The 22,204-nt window shown below is 42.3% G+C and overlaps 1 protein-coding gene across 20 annotated transcripts in view; it reads right to left on the bottom strand.

The window, feature by feature from the left end:
- Positions 1 to 22,204, bottom strand: part of LOC101168333 (titin) — a 198,335-nt gene that overhangs the window by 137,996 nt on the left and 38,135 nt on the right. For 17 of the 20 annotated variants that reach the window (XM_023950682.1, XM_023950697.1, XM_023950696.1 and 14 more), the window contains 16 exons: positions 10,378 to 14,157; positions 9,358 to 9,636; positions 8,535 to 9,098; positions 8,047 to 8,328; positions 7,684 to 7,962; positions 7,326 to 7,607; positions 6,955 to 7,233; positions 6,064 to 6,351; positions 5,688 to 5,966; positions 5,302 to 5,583; positions 4,917 to 5,195; positions 4,287 to 4,565; positions 2,674 to 2,952; positions 2,296 to 2,583; positions 1,919 to 2,197; positions 1,279 to 1,560 (listed from right to left, as the gene is read on the bottom strand). In XM_023950682.1, the coding sequence (XP_023806450.1) occupies positions 1,279 to 1,560; positions 1,919 to 2,197; positions 2,296 to 2,583; positions 2,674 to 2,952; positions 4,287 to 4,565; positions 4,917 to 5,195; positions 5,302 to 5,583; positions 5,688 to 5,966; positions 6,064 to 6,351; positions 6,955 to 7,233; positions 7,326 to 7,607; positions 7,684 to 7,962; positions 8,047 to 8,328; positions 8,535 to 9,098; positions 9,358 to 9,636; positions 10,378 to 14,157 (8,280 nt within the window). The remainder of the gene's footprint in view (positions 1 to 1,278; positions 1,561 to 1,918; positions 2,198 to 2,295; positions 2,584 to 2,673; positions 2,953 to 4,286; positions 4,566 to 4,916; positions 5,196 to 5,301; positions 5,584 to 5,687; positions 5,967 to 6,063; positions 6,352 to 6,954; positions 7,234 to 7,325; positions 7,608 to 7,683; positions 7,963 to 8,046; positions 8,329 to 8,534; positions 9,099 to 9,357; positions 9,637 to 10,377; positions 14,158 to 22,204) is intronic. The other 3 variants (XM_023950699.1, XM_023950700.1, XM_023950701.1) reach the window with 1 other exon arrangement.

Here is a 22,204-nt window from a genome sequence, read left to right as displayed (position 1 = left end):
GAACTAAATAAATGTCAACATACTGGATGTACCACATTGATAAATTAAATGTTTTATACATTTATCGTGTTAATTTTAAAAAAAGGTGTTTTTATGCAGCAAGCATATTAAAATCTTTCTTCTTTGAAAGGAACAGAAGTAACTAAAGGGCTGGAAATAGTAAAGAGTGTGGACTTCTCAAGAGAAGAAGGGGGAGATATGTGTGGGGTAAGGCAACTGTCAAAAAAACCCAGACAAAGTGGAGCTCAAAGACAACATTTGGTTTCACGTTTAACGCTTCTGTTTTGACTGCAAAATCTCTCCTGTTAGATTACTGTCAAAATTACCTCACAGGTCCATATATAATTATATCAAATTACAAACTACTGATTAAACATGTAGCATACATGTACTGACTGTAACTAGAAACAGAATGTAAGAAAAAAAAGAAGACTTATTGTTTTTGTAAATATGGATCATTGATATATAGATAAAATATCGCCACCACCCTTCTTGTTGCAGCAGTGATGTCATATGAAAGAGACTGTGTGGTTTATTAACAAATATACAACAGATGAAAACAATGTCATTTAACCTACTTTAGCTCTGAGTCAGCTTTCTTGTTTTTATTGTTTTCCATCCATTTTCTCTACCTGTTTTTGTCCCTTTAGGGGTCACGGGGTGGCCAGAGTCTGTAGGTTACACCCTGGACAGGGTCTGGAGCGATTGCGCCCATCCTGCCTGTCCTGGGAGGCTGGCTGATGGGCAGGAGAGTGGTGGTTCGGGGCATTTCTGTCATTTTTTTCATCATTCTCTTACTATCATCTCTTTTTTGACGACCTTTGACAAGGTCAAAGGTTTTGTTTTGTCCCGTTTTTATCCCTTTTGGGGTCACAGGGCTGCCAGAGTCGATCCCGGCCACTCGTGAGCAAAGGCAGGGGACGTCCTGGACATGTCGCCAGTCTGTCTCAGAGTTCTATTCTTTTTTAGTTAACTAACTGAGCCTCAATATACATGCACACTTAGCTGTATGTATGTTTTCAGGTCACAATGTGCCTGTGACCCTTTGACATATTTTTGACAAATAATTAACAGGAGAAATTTCCTGTTCAAGACAGGGGAAATATTCAAAACAAAGATAAATTGTATTCAAAACCAACATCTTATATTGCATTCATATTTCTTTTGCAACTGTTTTTGCACAACTTTGCTTTAATGCATGTTACTCTTTGACAGTTACTTCACCCCATAGATATCATTCTGTGTAATGATCTCTGTAAAAAAACACTTTTGACAAACCTTTCACTTTAAGCTCCATGGTGCAGCTCTCGCTGCCAGCCTCATTGCGAGCCTCACAGTAGTACAAGCCGCTGTCTTTGGCATGAGCCCCACAGATTTCCAGGGTGGCCACAGAGTTGGAAAAGGCCACCTTGTACCGATCACTTGCAACAATCTCTGAGCCGTCTTTGAACCAGTTGATGTCTATCTCAGGCGTGCCAGTCACCTGGCACTCAAACAACTTATTTTGACCGGGGCGTACCACAGATAGTCGTGCAGGGGTGCGCGTAAATATGGGAGGTTCTAAGACATGGTAGACAAAACTAGATAAGCCATCATATAGCAACAAAGTGGAGTTTCTCTAAATCTGTTAAAGACATTTCACAATTTTGAAAGTTGCTCCTCAGTCATAAAACTGTTGCCTTCCATGATTGTCTTTTTACTCTGCAACTTTGATGAAGTCAAGTTCTGCTGCACCTTTAATGGTCTTAGTTGTCCCTGTATTTCCTAAAGTAGAGTAATACTCTACATTTTAAGGGCAAGTACATTACATTGTCATCTAACCCCTTCAACCTAACCACTACTACAACTCAGAGACTTAGACAGAGAAACAAAGATAAAAAAGCATTAGAGCCATTTAGGAATAAGACTAAAAGGAAACCTTTGACAAAGAGGGTTGCCTGGCAGGATGTAGAGCCCACATCGTTCTGTACTTCACAAACATATTCTCCAGAATATGAGGTTTTGGCAAAGAAGAGCTCCAGAGAACTGGAAGTATTGTCTTTTGTCACAGAGCAATCATTGTTGGATACAATTTCTTTTTGGTTTTTAAACCACTTGATGTTTAGTGGTGGAGTGCCTGAGACCAGCATGTTAAACTGGACTTTTGAACCAGGCAAAACATTCATAGACTCAGGCTTTTCAAGTATGCATGGGGGTTCTGAAAGACAAAAGGAAAACAAACGATGGCTGCGTAAACCGAAGACGTCTGCTGTGAGTGGAGGGGACTGAAAAAAAATATCAGAGTTGTGTTCAAACCTTTCACAAACAAGATCGCAGAGCACTGGACTGTTCCCGCTTTGTTTGTGGCTATACAAGTATAGCTGCCTCCATCTTTGGAGTTCAGATCAGATATTTCTAGAAAAGCCACGTTCTCAAAGAATGTGCATTTATGCTTCTCATCACTTTGAACCTCCTTTTCATCTTTGTACCATTGGATTGTTATCGGTAGGGAACCAGACACAAGGCATTCCAGGTGAGCAAAGGAGCCTTTGATACCTTCAGTCTGCTTTAGTTTTCTTGTAAATTTCGGAGGAATTATTTGATCTTATGTGCATAAAAGAAAACAGAGTTAGAAACAATGATCAATGAAGGGAAAAAAAACAAGAAGCTCTCCTGTTCGTCTTAATAACTGACCAAGAACTGTGATTGTGGCTTCACAAGAGCCGTGTCCGACATCGTTTGAAACCTCAAAGGCATATTCACCACTGTCACTCTTCTCAGCTTTAATAATTTTGAGCACAGAGCTGTTGTCTGTGCTCTGTACTTTAAATCTGGGGCTTGAGCTCAGCTCCTTGCCGGCCTTCAACCATCTGGCCTTCAGTGGTTTTGTTCCAGAGAACCGGGCCTCCAGTGTTGCCGGATCACCCTGGGTCACACTGACCGACTTTGACTCCTCCGTTATCTTAGCAGGTTCTGAGACATCAAACAAAGTGGTCAAAAAAGGAAGTTCGGAAGCTTCTTTAACTTGACCAACGACTACTCAACACCTAGTGGCATAAAATTCAACCCCTTATCCTTTCCAGAAATTGTCTGGACTCTAGTTTTATTCCATAAAACATCGTGTTCTAAATGTTTGTGAACTAACCAAACTCCGATAAAGTATGTAAAAGTTTTGTTTCAAGTGTCTGCTAATACTAAATAGACATAGTCATTTACAGATATCGGAGGCCCTCACTGTTTTTTATAATGTTTTTGCTTAGTAGAAACAAAACGAGAGTTGTCTAATCTTAGCAGATACCATCTCAAAGCAACACGCCACTTCTCCAAACTTAACTTTATTCATTTATTTGTTTGTTTTTTGGTTTATGTAATTTATTAATTTAATAAAAAGTAAAATTAAATGTATTAAGACAATTTAACTTTTCTAATAAAATTTTATTTCTATTACTTAGTTTGAATTATTGGGTCTAAAAGAGTCGCTGCCCTATTTTGAATATCATCGTTGTGCAAAGAGGCCAATTTGGTTGGTTTGATTGGCAAAAGAAGTTCTTGGTCTAAAGCGTCTTTCTTTCTAGGTTCATGTGTAATTGCAAACTGCCCTCCAGTTTTAACCTTGCAGACGTTTAAAGAATCTCCATCATAACTAAGATCTATTTCTCAGATCTAACAGGCTCTATATTTCCAAACTATTTTCTCGAAAGAGTGTGGAAGCATAACTGATTGTTTTGAACGTTTTATTCAAACAAATAAGGTTCTATTTAGACTGGGAAAGTTTGTCGGTCCAGACTGAGTCTACTTAATTTGGTCTGGATTGAGTCCTGAATCTTGCTCTTGCTCTGTATTTCAACTGCATTTAACCGGGTTTCTGTTCTTTTTTCCATTTATGTTAGATAATAAAGCCTGCTGACACGGTTAAACACATATTATTGGTATTAAAAAATATCTGTAGTTTGACTAACTAAATTCTGAGATGCAAAATTTGTTTTTATACAAATAAAAAAACAAGGAAAGTTTGATTGTGAAAATTTCCCAGTGAATTATTACAGACTTAAAAGAGAGCAAACTAACGATTGTTTATGACTAATTGCTTAAGAGATCCTATTTTGATACTAAAATCTTTCCTGGGAAGTAATTTTTGTGCTTTAATACCTTTTTTTGTATTTATTGAAAGTGTCCTGGTTGGAAAACATAACAAAGGGTTTAATCTTAATCCAGACATGTAGAACTTCTTAGGTTGATGATGGACGGCATGGAGGTTTCAAATTATTTTCTGAACAGAAGCACAACCCCCCACAACATTAACTGACCTTTGACTGTAAGTACAGCGGAGCAAGTCTGGCTGCCCGCCTGATTCTGCACCTGGCAAGAGTATTTTCCACCATCTTGGCTCTGTAAATTGCTGAAATGCAACATAGCCGTCTTGTTCTCAAAAACCATCCGAACACTTTCCGTCTCTTTGAGCTCACGGTTGTCCTTCAGCCAGGACACGGTCATGGGCTCAGAGCCCTTCAAGTTGCACTGCAGTGAAACGTCCCTGCCCACCAGGGAACTCAGGTTCTCCAGCTTTCGCACAAACATTGGTGGTTCTACAAAAAGAGCATGTCACATGACTTATTGTGGGCTCAAAATCTCTTGATGTTGGAGAGTCTTTTAAGTGTTTTTTCAAACCAGTCTTTCCCAACCCCGGTCCTCAGGGAACAAAATCCCACAATTTTTCAATCCCACCCTACCTAAACACACCTCCCTTTGATGGCAGCCATATCAGAGTTCTGCTAAATTTGATGGTGAGCTGAATCAGGTGTTCTAACGAGGACCAGGGTTGGGAAACACTATTTTAAACACATCCAAACTACCGATCCAAATCAGGAATTTTACTTCTTCCAGATGAAATGCATACACCCACAGCTAGGTTTAAGTAGAAGCTCTTTCAAACCAACCTTTCAGTGTCACTTGACAATCACAGGATGCTCTCCCCACTTCATTTTCAACGATGCACTGGTATGAGCCAACATCTCCTGCCTCGACTACCTGCACCTGCAAGGCCAGCAGTTCATCTTTCACTGTGATTCTGTGTTTTTTGTCATTCCTGATCACTTTTGAGTTTTTGTAGAATGTCACAGTGAAAGGAGAAGAACCAGAGACTTGGCACTCAATAGTCATCTCAGAACCTTTAACCACATCTTTGGGTTCCAAGCTACGCACAAACATTGGTGGCTCTGAAGGGCAAAAACAAGCGTGTAAATACACAAACAAAAAATAAAAAAGTAAGACTTAACGATTTGGGTGATTTCTACTCAAACATTTGTCTCCAAACAAACCAACCTTTGACTGAGACTGCACTGCTGCAGCGGTCACTTCCAGCCTCACTTGATGCTACACACAAGTATTCGCCACTGTCCTCAACTGTACAGTTAATTATTTCAAGAGCTGTCTCTAAGTCCGTCTGGTTGATAATGTATTTGGCACTAGAGCTGATTTCCATTTCATCCTTGAACCATTTGAATCCAATGATGGGGCTGCCCACCACTTTGGCCTCCAGCTTGGCGGAGTCGCCGCTGGTGATGAGCTTAGTTGCATCGAGCCTCCTCACAAAGACCGGAGGCTCTGAGAGAAGATGTTAAAAGTCATTGCAAACAGGAGACATGTTAGTATGACATTCATTTCATGGACGTTCACAAACAGCTGAACACAGTACAGGACAAAAGCACCTTTCACAAAGAGTAAGACGGTGCTCTCCACCATCCCAGCATCGTTGGACACTTGGCAGGTATACTTGGAGGAGTCACTTGGCTTTACAGATTGAAGTTGCAAAGAGCTGAAGGATGCATCTTTTTTTATGAAGTACATGCCTCCAGTTACAATTTCCTTTTCCTCTTTGAACCACTTGACAGTCAAAGGTGCAGTTCCAGTGAAGGCTGTGCTGAAACAAACGGTGGCTCCTGGTATGACATCCTGGTTGTCTGGTTTCTGTGTGAATGCCGGGGGCTCTGGATGCCATCAACAAAGTAAAGATTCATTTCATGTTAGCATGATTTTACATCACAGCTGCACACAACACGACAAAATAAGGCAAACGCAGATGACCTTTGACATAAAGTGTGCCGCTGGTGTCTTTAAATCCAGCTGAGTTAGTGGCTTTGCACATGTAAACACCAGAGTCTGACTTCTCCAGCTTAAAGACCTTCAGTGAAGCAGAGCTGTCTTTGAACTCTGGCTGAAATTTGGCTCCAGACTTTATTTCCTGCTCATCTTTGAACCAGGCTATGGTCATGGGTTGGGACCCAGACACCTTACACTCCATTGACACGTCATGACCAATATTGCCATCGACCCTTTTCAGAGACTTGGTGAAAGTTGGAGGCATTATCCGATCTGGTAGTGTAAAAAAGCATCCCAAGCATTAATGAAATTTCACAGTATTAAGAAAACAGAAGCATGACTTCATACACACCGTTTCAATTCGGTTTTGGGCCCTTAACTTATTCCCTTCTGAACTTAATTGTTTCCATCTAACTCTCTCATTTAATAAATCTGTTTCAGTTATTATTTTGTCTATTCATCACCTTTATTTTTGTTACATCTCTACCATAATTGGTCTTCTTCACCTTCACTTTTTTTCCAGAGCACACTTCAGTTGTTCTACATTCTGTCAACACACTACAAAAGGGGTGACTCCAGGCCTCGAGAGCTCTTATTCCACCCTTCATTCTCTTTTAACAAATTTTGAAACTCGTTTTACCATAGACACCTTTTTTTAAATCTTTTTACAAGTATGTCTTGTACTTTTGGAGTATGCATCTGATCAAAATTTTGGAAACTTCTAATCCTCTGCACTTCTGCCTTATGCTTTAACCTACAAATATCTATTGGATTAATCAGTTTAAAGTTTGACAATCTGGAAGAAATTCCTCATGTCTAAGTTATAATATGTGCTAAAAAAAGCAAACATTTCTTGAGTAAAGTCCCAGAACTGACCTAAAACAGTGACTGAGCATGTGCACTGGTCCTTTCCAACTTTGTTTGACACTTCCATTCTATACTCTGCAGTGTCTCCTCTTTCTGCTGTAAGGATCTTCATGGTGGCTGTGTTATCCTTCAGGGTAATCTTATATTTTCGGCCACTGATCATCTCTTTGCCATCTTTAAACCACTTCACTTTGAGATCCGGACTTCCAGAGATTATGCTCTCCAAGGTGGCAGAATCCCCTGCAGTCACACTAATGGATTCTGCGGGCTCTACAATTCTGGCAGGTTCTGTTTTGGAACAAATCCAGTTGTTATTGTAAGACTGAGCAGAAAGACAAATGCAATCAGTCAGACAGACGTAACCAAAGACCTCCTCTGACCTTGCACGCTCAAGGTGGCTTCACACTTCTGTTGTCCAGCCTCATTTTCTGCAAAGCACGAATATTTGCCACCATGGCTCAGGGCCACTGCTGTTATCGTCAAACTTGCAACATTGTTGTCAAATCCCATGGTAATGTTTGGATCCCCATCTCTTACTAACTCAGAGTCTTTCATCCATTTGACATTGATGGGAGCTGAGCCCTTGATGGTTCCTTGAAGTTTTACTGAGTTTCCCACCACAACTGTCGCACTCTCAACTCTCTTTGAGAAGACAGGTGGCTCTAAAAAAGCACAATGTTGGTAAGCATTGACTCTAAACCATAATGTTTTACTTGTGCTGACTCTAAGCTCACCGACCTTTCAGTTTAGCCAATGCCTTTGTGGTGATTTTCCCTACTTCATTGGCTATGACACACTGATAGTCTCCAACATCTGCACTCTCAAACGTTCGGAACTCCAGTCTGGATAGCGTTTCCTGGGAGATTATTTTGAACTTTTCATCACTGGTGATAACTTTCTTATTTTTGAACCAATTGATTTCAAAAGGAGCTGTCCCTGTGACTTCACACTCCAGCTGAGCTGCTGCTCCCTTCACTGCCTCTACCATCTGCAGATCTTTTCTAATGCATGGCGGCTCTAGATGTCAAAAGAGTCAAGATTTTAACAAATACTTTTTCTTAAACCAAACATTAAATGAAACAAAAGCTAAAAGAGACAAACCTTTAACCGATACAAGAGTGCTGCAGCTCTCGCTGCCTGCATTATTTGACACTTCACAGGTATAACTGCCACTGTGTGTGATCTCCAGGTTCAATATCTCCAAAGTAGCAGAACCATTCTTGAAAGAGATTTTGTATTTGTCTCCATCGCTGAGCTCTATGTCATTCCAGAACCAATGGATGTGAAGCTCAGGGGATCCTTTAACTGTACACTGTAAGCTTGCAGATGCACCCTTTTTCCATGTAATCTTGGGCTCCATTTTCTTGACAAAGGTTGGAGGTTCTGAAAGAGTGTTTTGTTTTGAGTTTCTCTAAAAATGACACATATTGCTAAGAAGAACAAGTGTCCAACATAGAAGAGTGTGAGGAAGAAAAGACAAAGTACAAGACAGCAACAGTGCAGTTGACTGGAAACAAAAGAAACACAAGCTCCTCCACGTGTAGATCATTTAATCAAAGCTAACAAGGAGATGATCATGAAGATCTTACCTTGAACTGTGACTACAGCCTCACAGGTTGAACTTCCAGCCTCATTTGTGGCCATGCATACATACTTCCCAGAGTCCTTCAGTTTGGACTTAGGTATTTCAAGAATAGCCACCTTATCCTCAAATGACAGCTTACAGTCCATACTCTGGTGGACTTTTTTGCCGTCCCTGGTCCAAGTGACACTCACAGCAGTGTCTTCATCCACCTGACATTCCAGCCTCAGTGGGTTACCGACAGCGGCTGATGCCGGTTCAAAGGTCTTAGTAAAACTGGGCTTTTTGATCACATTGAGTTCTGTAATAAAGGTCGCAGTGCCGACACTGTTGGATGCCTTGCAAAGATACACACCCTGGTCTGTGAGTTCTAGACATTTAATGTGAAGAGAATACTTGTTCTTTTCACATGTCATGACATAGTTTCCTTCAGAGGAGATGGCTATGTTGTCCTTGTGCCAGACAACCTCCATGGGTGAAGACCCAGTAAGAGAGCACTGGAATACTGCCTGTTTGCCCACAAAGGAGGTCATTGGCTCTGGTTTTGATACAAATACTGGTGGATACATCTCTATGGAGAGCAGGTAGAACATACAGAGCTTTTTAAAAATAGAATAATAGCACAGCAAAGTCAGGAACAATTCTAAATTGGTAGGTTCAGGGATTGATACGGAGGAAACGATGATCTGATTTCGTCAAATGTGACAGAATCGTTAAACAATATTTTTAAGTATGAATACACAAATGTATACACATATAATTCTCTCTCTCTCTTCAACACACATGTAGACATAGTGAATAAAAGCAGAGCATTGTCAGTTGGATCTTACCGGTAACGATGAGCGTAGCGGTGCAGCTGTCAGTGCCGTGCTGGTTTGAAGCCTTGCAGGTGTATTCGCCGCTGTCTGCCTTTACGGGCTTCACTACCTCCAGGGAGGAACTGGTAGGGCGACTGAGGATCCGATACTTCTCACTGTGTCTGATCTCGACAGAGGATTTGTACCATTTGAAGGTCACATTCGGCGCGTCTTCAGTTTCACATTCAAACTTTGCGTGTCCGCCGATGTTTATCTCCAGGGAGTCGATTTTCTGCCTGAAAACAGGTGGCACTGAGCCACACAGACAATAAAAATGCAAATGTCAGTTACACCCCCCTTTTTCAGCTTTCTAAACAAATGATGACAGATCAGGAGGAGGAATGGTGGAATGTACAGCAATGAATGAAGGCAAGTCAGGAATGACTGTGGAATAAAAACAAAGAGCAAAAACATTAGCCCCATGTTCTACCCAAAAGATTGTATTGTTCATAAAATTCATGGGGCTAAGGTTCCAGTTGAAAGGAAGACAAAAAGTCTGAAAATGGAGCAATGCCACGTCGAAGCCCTCATAACATGCAGACAGAGAGTGCTGCAGGTGTGCAGAGAATGGACCTGAGAGAACGTGACAAACCATGGATACAAAACAAAGTAACCTCTTGTCTACATGCCAGCATGAGCATGAAAATACAATGAGAGGTTCCAGAAGACCAGTAAAATCACAAAGAGCAAAGCTATAACTCTTTAGGACCACAGATGGGTCAGGTAAAAGAAGGACTGTAGTGGATTTGCTTGATTGTGATCATACTGGTCTTCAGAAGAACACTGACCATAAAGTGAAATGAAACAGTGAGTTAGTACCATCCAGTGCACTGTCAATAGTGCTTCATGCTTAGCTGTGAAATGGACATTTCAAAGTGACATTTATACAATATGTAGGTGAACACAGTGGCTTGAAATCTTTGTGAATTATTAGTTGCTCTGAAAGAAAGAAGATGGATGAAGGAATGATGAATTGATCTTTTGGTATCAAACCTCTTGAGACTACAGTGAGCGTTGAAGATGTTGTTGTCCTGCCAGCTTCATTCTCAGCCTCACAAACATATTCTCCTTGATGCTTCTCCTTGACAACTTTGTTGATAACCAATGAGTATGTGTCATGATCTTTGGTACACTTGAACTCTTTGCCAGATTTCACCAATTGCTTATTGAAAAACCATTTTACTTTTGAGACATGTCTAATGGTTGTGCTGAAGGTGACCTGACTGTATTCTTCAATAGATAAGTCCTCTAGAGAGGTGACTATAATGGGGGTCTCCTGCTGTTGTGGCATAGATACAGTGATCTCCTCATGGAAAGTTTCCTCTCTATGCTCCTGTTGGATGCTGACATCCACTCTATGATCAGTGCTCATGGGCAGGGCAGTGGTGACTGAGGCCACTGTGTCTTTTTCTGTGCTTTTCACAGTTATTGATGTCATTTCTTGCTTTGAAACCTGCACAGCCTGCTCAAAAGTTGCACGAGTCTGGGTGGACACCTGGGAGGAGATGGACTGCTCAACCTTCGCTGCTTTGGATTGCTGCACCACAACCTTTTGCTCACCCGCGGCATGTTCAACTCTGATTTCAGATTCCGTTTTCAGCGCAGCAGCCTGAGATCTCACAGCACTAAAGTCCACTGAGCTATCTGCAGTACAAACCATCTGAACCAGTGAAGAATGCATTTCCTTAGAGCTTCCTGCGGTGACTTGAGCCCTCTGAGGTTTGTCTAACTGCATAGTGCCCGGCTGTTCGGATGTTAGAACCTGGGCCTCTTGGAACATGATGGAGTGAAGAGCTGCCTGAAGTTCAGTCCTGAGGTCAGCTGTTTGAGGATATTCACCCTCTAAAGTCACAGTTATCTCTGTGGGGAGACCGGTTGATGTGATCAGGTATGTGAACATAGCCTGTTTAGGTTCTCGCTGAACTTTGACCTCATGTACCTCTGCAACTTGTAACCTCTTCACAACATCAGCAAGCAACACAGGCTGGTCACTGGCTATAGCAGACTGCAGGGCTTCTCTGAGCTGGTGGCGGATGTTCAGACTGGATGGTTTAGGGATCTGAATCACAAAGGTCATCTCTTTGGGAAGAGTTTTGGTATCTTTAGATTCCGATGCCAGAATAGACAGCTTTGGCTGTGTGGTGACCATAACTTTGGTGGACTCTGATTTGGTGATCTCCTGAGAGAGTTCTCCTGTCAACACCTGCTTCTCATGCATTACTATTGACTGCCTGACAGACTGACCTTCCTGAATCTGAATCGCAAAATCCTGCTCTGCTGCCTCCAGAGACAAACTACTCTCCGTGGAGATTTCCTTCTCCTCAATTTGGATTGGCTCAGTTGAAACTTTTGGTTCAATGGCTGTCAGACACTTGAAGGAGTCTACGCTGCTCAAGCTCTCTGTGTGGCCCTCTTCTAAGGTCTGACTGTCTGACACACTGGTGACATGCATGGTGTTCCAGCGGTCCTCCTTCTGCACTAAAGCTCGCTGCTGCTTGAAGTCAATTGTAAGTGGGGTCTCTTTCGGAAGCTGCAGAGGCTGAAAAGCTAGCTGGAGGACATTCTGAGGTCTGGACTCAGTTCGAAGTTGAGGTTTAACTCCAGTCACAGACAAATCAAGCTCTGTGTGATAATCTGCCGTGAGCTTTCTTCTCTCTTCTGAAACAGCAGCATGGCTCCTCCATTTCTCTTGCTTCTGATCTGCCACCTGCTGGTCAGGTCTCTCATGTGTGATGAGGCCTTCTTTGGGCAGCACCTCCACAGGCTGGGTGGATTGAAAATGCAGCAGAGTAGGAGCCTCTTTCTCAGGATGGGCTGTCACTGACTCTGTTGCTGCATCAAACTGTGATGAGCTTTCACAAACCACAGCCTTCTGCTCATCCTGGCTAACAGTGTGAAGCAGAGTGGGACTTGCACTGGTTTCTACTTGCTCTTGCGCTGGCCTCTCACAGGTAAAGGCCCCCTCAGATGGAATGAGATCCTGGTCTGTGATAACCTGCAGCTGCAGCACTTGTTCTCCTTCTACCTGCGACTGAACAGAGACTGGGCTGTCCAAACGGGGGAGCTGATGCGTAGGCTCAGCTTGTAGCATGCGCCTCTCTTCAGTTGTCAAAGCTGCCATCATCATTTTGTCCTTAGACACCAGAACTGCTTTTTCTGTGGGTTTCTGCACAGAGAAGCTCGTCTCCTTGGACAGAGTTTGTTTAGACTCACTTAACGAGGCCAAAGTTGGCTGTTGCGGTTCTTTCCCAACAACAGACTTGAGAGCAGATTCTGCTGTTGCCAGTTCAGATGTGTGACTTTCATCCAGCATCTGCATCTCTGTAGACTGAGTAGAGTATAAAATCTTTACACCCTCTTTAACTTTGTAGCCCCTTTCTTCCTGTGGTGTGGGGAAGTCCACAGACTTCTCTTTCATGATAGACAACTGTGCTTCAACCTGATGCCCACTCATCAGGTGTTTGGGTTCAGAGGTGGGTGCAACTGTAGCTGGTTTTTCACTGAGAGGCTCTTTGCCAACAGTACAACCAGGCGTCAGCTCCTCAGCAACAGCTACCATCACCTTTGACTTTTGCTCTTTTGCCACCCGCAGTTCAATGACCTCAGGGCTCTGAATCCGATCACAGTGATCCTCTGTGAGGTCCTTACTCTCTTCCACAGAGGACGTAAATGCAGCCATGTGAAGCTGTTTGGCAGGAACAGCTGACACTTGAGGTGGGCGAGTGGGAACAGCCGACACGGTTTCCTCAATGTCATGACGGTGAAGCACCGCTGCTTGTTGGGTTAGCGTCTCCCGGTGGACCGTGGCAGCAGAGATATCTACCTCCCTCAGCGGGCCCACCTGTTCACTGGGGATAATTTGCCTGTCCTCCGTGCCGATGGTGTAAACCATCTGATCCGGCTTTGCTTTGTCCTGACCTGGCAGGCTGACCTGATACAGGCGAGACTGCGTTGCCTGTTCTGACACTGACACCTTATAACCTTTCTTCTGAACAACCGTCACCTGCTCCTGCTCTCTGAACACAACAAGTTCAGCACTACAGGTTGCCTCGCCAAACTGATTGGTAGCCTTACAGGTGTACAAGCCACTGTCCCCCTGTTTCACACTCTTGATATTGATCAAGCCAGACCCATCAGGGTGGGTTAAGATGATGCAGTTTCTACTAGGTTGGATTTGGAAAGCCCCTCTGTACCATTTCACATGAGGAACTGGATCCCCTTGGGCTTTGTATTGAAAAGAAACCTCACCCCCTTCCGAGCACCTCACAGGTTGAATCTGAACTGTGAAACTGGGAGGTTGACCTCTGGTCTGAAACATCTTCTCCACCCACCGCTCTGCCTGGCTGACATCAGACTTTTTCACCTCAAGGTATGTGGAGCATGTCATCTGTCCAAATCTGTTGGTTGCGGTGCATGAGTACTCGCCCTCATACTCGGACGTGACTCGTGTGATTACCAGTGTATACTCCTCCTTTTCTTCAATTAGCCTATACACAGGAGAACTTTTGATCGCCCTGCCATTATGAAACCACTGAACAATTGGCTTTGGAAATCCTGCCACTCTAACAGTGAGCTGTGCTGTTTCTCCCGACATAACAGATGCTGGGGAGAGTTGGGAAAGAAAAACTGGTTTTTCCTTTTTCCTCTCTATAGAGGAGGAGTAACGTTTGGATTCTGGCTTGAGTTCAAGTGTAGATTTCTGTGGTAACTGGACACCAGAGTAGTGGGATTCCTCTTGTTCTTCCACAGTGGTGATGGTGGTGCTAGAAAATTCTGTCGGGAAACATTGAGCAATACTGAAAACAACATCTGCACCACAAAGCTATCATAACAATTAGCACATCAATAACGCCCACATATTTTTGAGTAAACTTTGGGCATTTGTCTTTATCCATAAAAACAATGTGTTAAAGTCAGACACATACTACAACTCTGAGAAATGTACTTGTGAAAACTGCAACTTAACGTCATAGCGAAAAACTACCTGTAATGTGAAATCCTGGAAAAAAAAATATATTTTTGATTTTTTTTCCAACTGTTCCACATGCTTGTTGCATTAAAAATTTCAGAGTTTGGATAACAGTTTGTTGATTCTTGATTCCTTGGTCTACCGGAATTCCACAACTTTTAGAATAACAATTGCAGTCTGTATTATATGGAATACATTGAAAGTGTATTTGGGAGAAAAGCTAAAATACATCAGGATACCTAATGTAAATAAGACTGAGGATCAAAAGATTAGAGCCTGATTCATTTTATATCATGGAATATTCATCTGACCTGGCCATTTTAGATTCATGATAACCTCTGTTTCTACCTGCCATTTTTGTCTCTATAGAATGAAGATATAACTAGGTTTTAGCTTCAGAGAGCATACAAAACCAAAAAAGAACAGAGCAGAACAAAGATCAACAAAAATGTAGCAAGTAGTGAAATATGACCCCCTGTACAAAGCATGGAGTCATTTTGACTGCTGTGGTTATTCCAGGTAGTAACACTCAGATCTCTCTTGTGTTTTGAACTTTTTAAGATAAAACCATATTAGGATAAAATATACATTGCTGGTCCAAAGTTTTTTTTCTAATGTTTTTTAACCAAATTGTGATGGTGCATTGTTTGGAAGCACTAAAAATGACTATTTCTAGTGTTAAACCCAAAGGTGATGAAAACACATCACAGACAGATGATGTAATAATATAACTATAAGTATTATATAGCTATAATTATCCTTCGTTTTGTTTTGGGATATAAAAAAAAACACTGTTGTGTTTCTCTTTTAAAATAGAAACCCCAGATGATCCCAGATCTGCACATTTAATCTATTCTGCTGCTTCAAATGCAGCAGTAAACCAATCATTTGAAGCAGATGGAGCAGAAAACATTGAAATATGCAGAGTTGGGATCCTTGAAGACCTGAATTATAAGAATTACTGGTCTCCATTGCAAACTTGTACATGAATTAAAAAATATGCAGACTCCAAATTTACACTGATAAATATTTTATTGAATAATCTTTGTCACACAGAGCATGTTTGTACAAATAAAACATTGGTTTCTATTTCAACACCCAATTTTTCTTTTGTTTGGGCTAATTGGTTGAAGACCTAAAGCACTCTGAAAATTACAAGTATTTACAAAAAAGCTTAAACTCATACCTTAACTTTTTTTAAGAAAAAGTTTCACAGTAGGATTGCTCTTTAAGTTACCCAATGTCACTCTTTGAAGACTTTAAAAACCCATGAATATCATTCAACAACATCTAAAAGACTCAAACATTCAACAAGAATAAAAAATACTTATTTTCGGATCTGTCAATGGTTGGAAAAATACATATTTTTGGAGCTCAACTCAAGGCATTTTCTTTCTAATAATAAATCTTGTGGTGACTCTAATAAGTCTGTAAGTTTGCATGGCTTCATAATTTAACTGTAAAAAAGTAACATCGATTTCAAAGAGGAAGTTTTAGTTCCTTTTACTTCATTCAGAACATGTATTTATTTAGCGTTCTATGAGAATTGACAATACTTTTAATTTGTTTCTTTCATAGATTTTTTTTTAATAGAAACATACATCTTGATTGTGAAATTTCCCTTCCATTATCAATTATCAAGCTGCTACTTGTATTTTAAGGGCTCATTTGGTTGCTGCTGTTCAAATCAGGCTCCATCTGACTCATTTAAGTGACCTAATTTCAAGACTCTGACTCCAGTTTCTGAACTGAACACAATCAAAACAACATTTAAATCGAGACATTTTACCCAACATATTAAGAAAAACATTTTTCCACCAACAGTAAATACATTAAAATTCATCATGCTCGCTCAGAACTAAGCCACACATTTACGCACTATGCTTTCACCAACAAAGGGCCTTCCTGGTCTCACAAAGATGGTTGACTTTTTTTTCTCAATCAGTACTTTGCTCTCACACTGGTCTAAAACCAGTAAAACACAAGTCTGCCTATTACTGAAGAATCAATGGTGAAATGCAAACAGAACAATTTATAGAGACAAGAACATTCCATCTTGCTCGTTCAAATAAATAAACAAAGATACACAAGCATGGCTCCATCTTTGTGCCACCAGAAACCGTTGCCTCTAGAACACCTTCAACAGTGCTGTAGTTTCTATGCAGCCAGCAGAGTTTTTGATAACACACTTGTACTCCCCAGCATCACTATGGGTCACATTTGTGATGAGTAAATTGAAATGTCCGACAGTTTTCTCCTGGATAATGCACCTACTATCTGTAATGGGGTCTCCATCTCTGTACCATGCAGCAGTGGGGGTTGGTTTGCCTTTAACCAAACACTGAAGAATAACAGGTGTCCCTACCGCAGCTGTTACATTCATCAAGGGTACAATACATTTAGGGGGTATTTCTGTTACCTGAAACTGGAAGCTACACATATCTGATGACTTCCCTTTGAATTCGATCTTGTCATCCTTTGCCGGCTCAGCAAAGACATCAAAGTTAATGCTCACATATTTTAATCCCTGTTCACTAGTTTCATTGTCCGTGTTGGCCACCAACCTAACTCCTCGCTGGGACTCGTCAACCTCTTGCTCAAACTCAAACTCAAGCTCAATTTCTGACATCTGTTCGCTATCAAATGATGGGTTTCCAACCAACAAGTCAAACTTCTGTGGTTGGACTTTAGCACTTCCTAGAGACACAGCAGTCAGCTCCCTGCCTCTGGTCTTCCCGGAGAAAGCCTTGGCATTTAAAACAACTAAGCAGGCCCTGCATAAAGTCTCCCCAACTAAGTTAATAGCCCTGCAGGTATACACACCACTGTCCTGTGGTGACACTTTAAAGATCTTTAAGAGGTGGTTATCTCCATCGGAGGAGTGCAGGTACTTTTTGTTGTTGTGTGGAATTTTTTTGTCGCCCTTGAACCAAGAAACAACAGGAGATGGAATCCCCATCAGCGAGCACTCAAACATTACAGTGGAACCCTCCGAGGTTTCCACGTCACAGATGGGATTAATGAACCTAGGGGGCATCTCTGTGACCTCAAAAGCTATTTTCAAATCGTCATGTTCTTGAGTGACAAAGTCTACTGTGCCTTCCTCATAAATACTTGGTAGAACATCCAAAGATATGACCATGCTCTTGTTGTCGGCTGTGTACTCGGGAATCGTAATTATCTTCACCTGTTTTTCAAACTCTTTCACCTCATTTTCATCCAGTTCTACCTCTAGCAGAATCTCCTGTGGGGATGGCGAACGAGAGTCATGCTCTTCAACGTCAAACTCCATCACGTGTTGATGGGTGACAGCAGGTGGTGCTGGTATTAAGTTCACCTCTTGCGATATAACCCCGACTAGAGCCACACTCCTTGCTTCCCCAACATAGTTCACAGCTTCACAGATATATTCTCCCTGGTCAGCTTTCGTTACATTGTGAATTGTTAGAGAGATATTATCACCATCTCTCTCCATTGTCACTCTGTCATCTGCAACCAGTAGTTTTTTTCTGAAAAACCACCTGACCTCAGGCGAAGGTAGGCCAAACACTTCAGCGTAAAATCTTAGGGTGTCATTTTCAAACAATCGTTTCTTAATGAGAGGCTTTAGAAAGGCAGGTGGAATTCCCTGGACCTTTTCCTGAAGGGTTCCAAGCCCCATAGAACCTCCTCTCTGGGAGAGGAATTGGTTTTCATCCACATTAACTACAGATGTTAGTGTTTCAAAAGCTGCATCAGCAGGAGAATTTGGAAACTGATATGGTGGGAAGAAACTCTCGTTTGAGCCTCCTGTTGAAGACTTTTTACGTTCTGCCGGGGATATGGTTTCCTCTTCAGGTGTCATAAACCGACCAGACATATCTGAACTAGGAGTATGGAAGGACGTAGGAGATTTGAGAGTATGAAGAGACTCTGCAATTGGCTGTGACACTTCCGTCGAAGACCCTGGGGTGTAGAACCTCTCAGCTACCTCGGCTATCTCTTCACTGACAGTGCTGCCAATCTCTATAGACATCTCTGACTCAGGAGAAAGTGGCCTACCCCAATCTACTGGAGGATTGTAGTAGTTGTACACAGAACCAAAGGTTACCTCTTCCTCAAAGGCACCAACTGCTGCTGCTGTTGTTTCTGTAACTTCGTCACTCAAGACCCTCTCCAAACTGATGCCATCTTCAGTATCATATGGCTTGACTGGAAGGTTTGATTTGGGCTTGACAATCAACAGGTTAGGTTCTGCTTTTTCATCAGCTTCAGCCTGGTCATCGTCACCTATTATTGTTGACTCAACATCCACTATCATCTCTTTCTCTGCTCTGTCCATCACATCTGCCTGTGATTCTGGCAAACTGACAAATCCACCACTGTCCATCGATGGTTCTAGCATCTGATTCAGCTCTTCAGTGGCCTCCTTGGCCACCGTCGTCACCTCTTGTGCCAAAACGCAAGACTTCTCCGGTATTTCAATCTCCTCATCCAAGTTTCCTTCAAGTTCTTTCCATTCTTCCACACCACCTGTTGCTTTAGAACAAGATAGGACATCTGGAAGTTCACCTTTATATGAACTAATGGTCACAGGTTCTTCTGATGGAGTTGTTGCTCTGCCCAAGGGTTTTACTGCAGGGACCTTATCTGACTTGAAAGGAATGAAGCTGCTAGTTCTGTCGAATGTATACTCTCTGGGCTCCTTTCCCATCGCCATTTCACTTGTTTTTTCAGGACTACGGGGAGGTTTTTGTGGTACTGGCTTAACTAACTCTGCAGACTCTTGCACTTTCTCCACAAATTGCTTCATAGCATCGTCACTTCTTACAGAGGTTCCTACCTCAGTGTTGGGTGGCTGAGAAGTATCAAAGATGACAGGCACGGTTTCTGAAGGATGTAAAGAAGGATCAAGAGAGTCTGGACTCACAGGTGAACCATGTTCATGACTGCATTCTGCATGCTGACTGTCAAATCCAGGATTCGCAACTTGTTCATTTTGGCCAGTCATAATGGTGACACTTGGTATGAACTCTTCTGGAAACTGTGTGTCCTTCTTCTGCTCCTCTATAGAGGGAGGTGTCATTAAAGTCTCCAGTGAGTCTGACTCAAAAGCTTGTTTGATCTGAGAAACTTTTATTATTGCTGCAGAACCATGAAGACCACAACCTGACAATGTCGGAGGCTCTGCAGAGAGAACAGGTCTAGATTTGGGGGCTTTAATGACCAGACCTGATGGGACTTCAGTCTGAGGTTCAGTTTGAGAGACAGTTTTGTGTAATCCATCAGATTTGTTTATTTTTGCAGATGCAATGATCCCCTCACCCACTACAGTTTCATAAGTTTTTGAAAATTTAACAGGTTTTTCAACTTGACATGACACACTAGCACAGCTGCTAACCTCTCCAAGCTTATTTCTACCAATACATTTGTACAGTCCAGCATCTGTGTGTGTAAAATTGCTAATATAAAGCCTGTAAACTTTACCTTCAACCTGAACTCCATATTTTCCGCCCACAACTTTAAGACAGGTATCTTCAAAATACCATGCTACCTCTGGGGCAGGTTCACCTGAAATGGTGCACTTTAACTCAGCAGTGCTGCCCTCAGGACATGCAATGTTTTCTAATTCCTGCACTACATGTGGAGGAGCCTCATCTACAAAATCAAAAGAAAATGTAAATTTATGTTTTACTGTCTGAGAAAATTCATCATCACTGGACACATCTAAAATGTTCTCTGTCAGAGCCTGAGGCCTGTCTTCACTACTTTCTTCAGGCATGTCTGGGATGGGAGTGGCAGCGGTTATTCTAATTTCCACAGGTGAGGAGGTAAATGACTCATCTGAATGCCGCCGTTTGTGAATCGCAGTCTGGGGCACTTGCAGAGTTGCCTTTCCTGGATCCATGTAGGCCTGAAGTTCCTCTTCCAGCACATTTTCCAGATTTTCATCTTCTTGTTCCAGCTCTTTTGTAACAGTGATTTCCTGGACAACACCTGCCTTTCTGGACACTTTTTTGTCAGAGATCTCCAGAGTAGCACTAGACATAGATTTTCCATGTTTGTTGGAGACAATACATTCATAAATACCCTCGTGGTCTGTTGTCGGGTAGAAAACAATAAGCTTTGAGTTACTTAGCTTACTTACAATGTCATAGTCAGGGTTATGGTCTAGTGGCTGACCATTTTTGAGCCAGTAAATGGTTAGTGGAGGATCACCCTTGAAATGGCAGGAAAACTCAGACATCTCACCAGTTTTCACTTTGAGAGAAGATATTTCTTGCACAAAAATTGGGTGAGAGCCAGCTGCACTTGCATGATCTTCATTTATTGTCTTAGAACTAGCAGTGTCTGTCACCTCTGTTTCCTCAACAGATCTCTCTTTTGTTCTTTTCTCAAAGCTTTCCTTCTCTGTTATACCACTCTGTCTTGACCTTACAGAATCTTCCCCTCTTCTCTCCCTCTTTGAACCTTCTGGACTCCTTTCTTGTTTCCGTTCCTTAGTCCCTCTCATAGCAACAATCCCCTCTTTTATTGCTTTATCCTCTCTGACCTCTGTCCTAAAGCTGTGAAGAGCTGAAGGTTTTGCTGGTGTAGGGGTTTCTTCAGGAACAGCTGTGTGTGGTGTTAGAAAACTGGGATGTAGTTCATCAGGAAACGGAGAAACCTGGGCTTGTTGTATCAATCTAGAATCTGTCGATTTGCTTTGATTGTCCAAAGCCCATTCAGACTCCAGTTCTTCTGGTTCGGCACCATCTTGTTGCCATTTTAGGATGCGCTGAGCCAGGGCTTCCTCCTCACTTACAAAGTATTCACTATCTCTCTCTAGCCTGGTTTCCCGGCCTTCAGTTGGCAGTTGGTTGTCAGGAGACCACTGCAAAACATCCCCTCCCGGATCTTGGAAGCCAGCAGGAGCCGAGTGGCTTAGCAGCAGGTTTTCCTCCGCTTCCTTTACTACAGAAATTTTCCTGCTGTTTGCGACAGCCAGTTCCTGAAGCGACTGTGAAACAGAAGGATCCCTGAGGCTTCTTCCAGAATCCAGGTCTCTTGGGACTTGAGAAGAAGCTTCCCCCCAGTCCGATTCTAGTTTCACAACCTGTCCTTGTTCCATCAGAACATCCTGTTGCCATTTCATTATTCTCTGGGCCAGGGCCTCCTCTTCACTGGCAAACATTTCACTTTCATTCTTCAGCTCAGAGAGGTTCTCCATGGAGAGTTGAAGCTCTTGTTTTTGTGATTTCAGCATTTTCTCTTTGGTTGAAGGTGACTCTAATCCCAAAGGCCTTTCTTTTATTCTAGGAGATTTTTGTCTAAATGTTGGTGATCCCTCCTTTTTCAGTTCTCTAGTTTGACATTCTAATCCCTTGTTGGTCAGAGGGGCAAATGCTTGCTTCTCCTCAGCTCTTTCTGGTCCTTTTATTGTTTCAGGTGTAACTCCCACAGGCAATCCTTTCTCCATCACTAGTTGCTGCCCCACACGTGCCACATCCAGAGATGCCACATCTGGCACTGGCAAACCTGCTTCGGGGTAAAATGTCTCCTCTTCTGACGTTTGCACTCCCTGCTGCCATTTTCTGATTCTCAGGGCAAGCAGTTTTTCCTCACACTCCATCCGGTCTGCCTCCAGGCTCCTCTCATAGTGCATTCTCAAAGACTCCTCAACTTCAGTACCTTGTGGTTCATCACTAGGGAACGTCTCTTTGGCCAATTTCCTGGATCTAGGTGACTCTATAAGCCTGTCTTCTGTCATTATTTCCACTTCTGCGGATCTTGCTTTTATCCTGGGAGATTTCGATTTTAGGCCGTGAAGTGCCTCTACTTCTGTCTCTTTAAATTTGGCTTCTGTTGATTCTGTGTTTGCTGCAATAAAAA

This window comes from Oryzias latipes, chromosome 21, assembly GCF_002234675.1.
Source record: "Oryzias latipes chromosome 21, ASM223467v1".
Lineage (NCBI taxonomy): Eukaryota > Metazoa > Chordata > Actinopteri > Beloniformes > Adrianichthyidae > Oryzias > Oryzias latipes.
The sequence above is the reverse complement of the archived record's forward strand: the minus strand, read 5'-3'. Positions and strand labels throughout refer to the sequence as shown.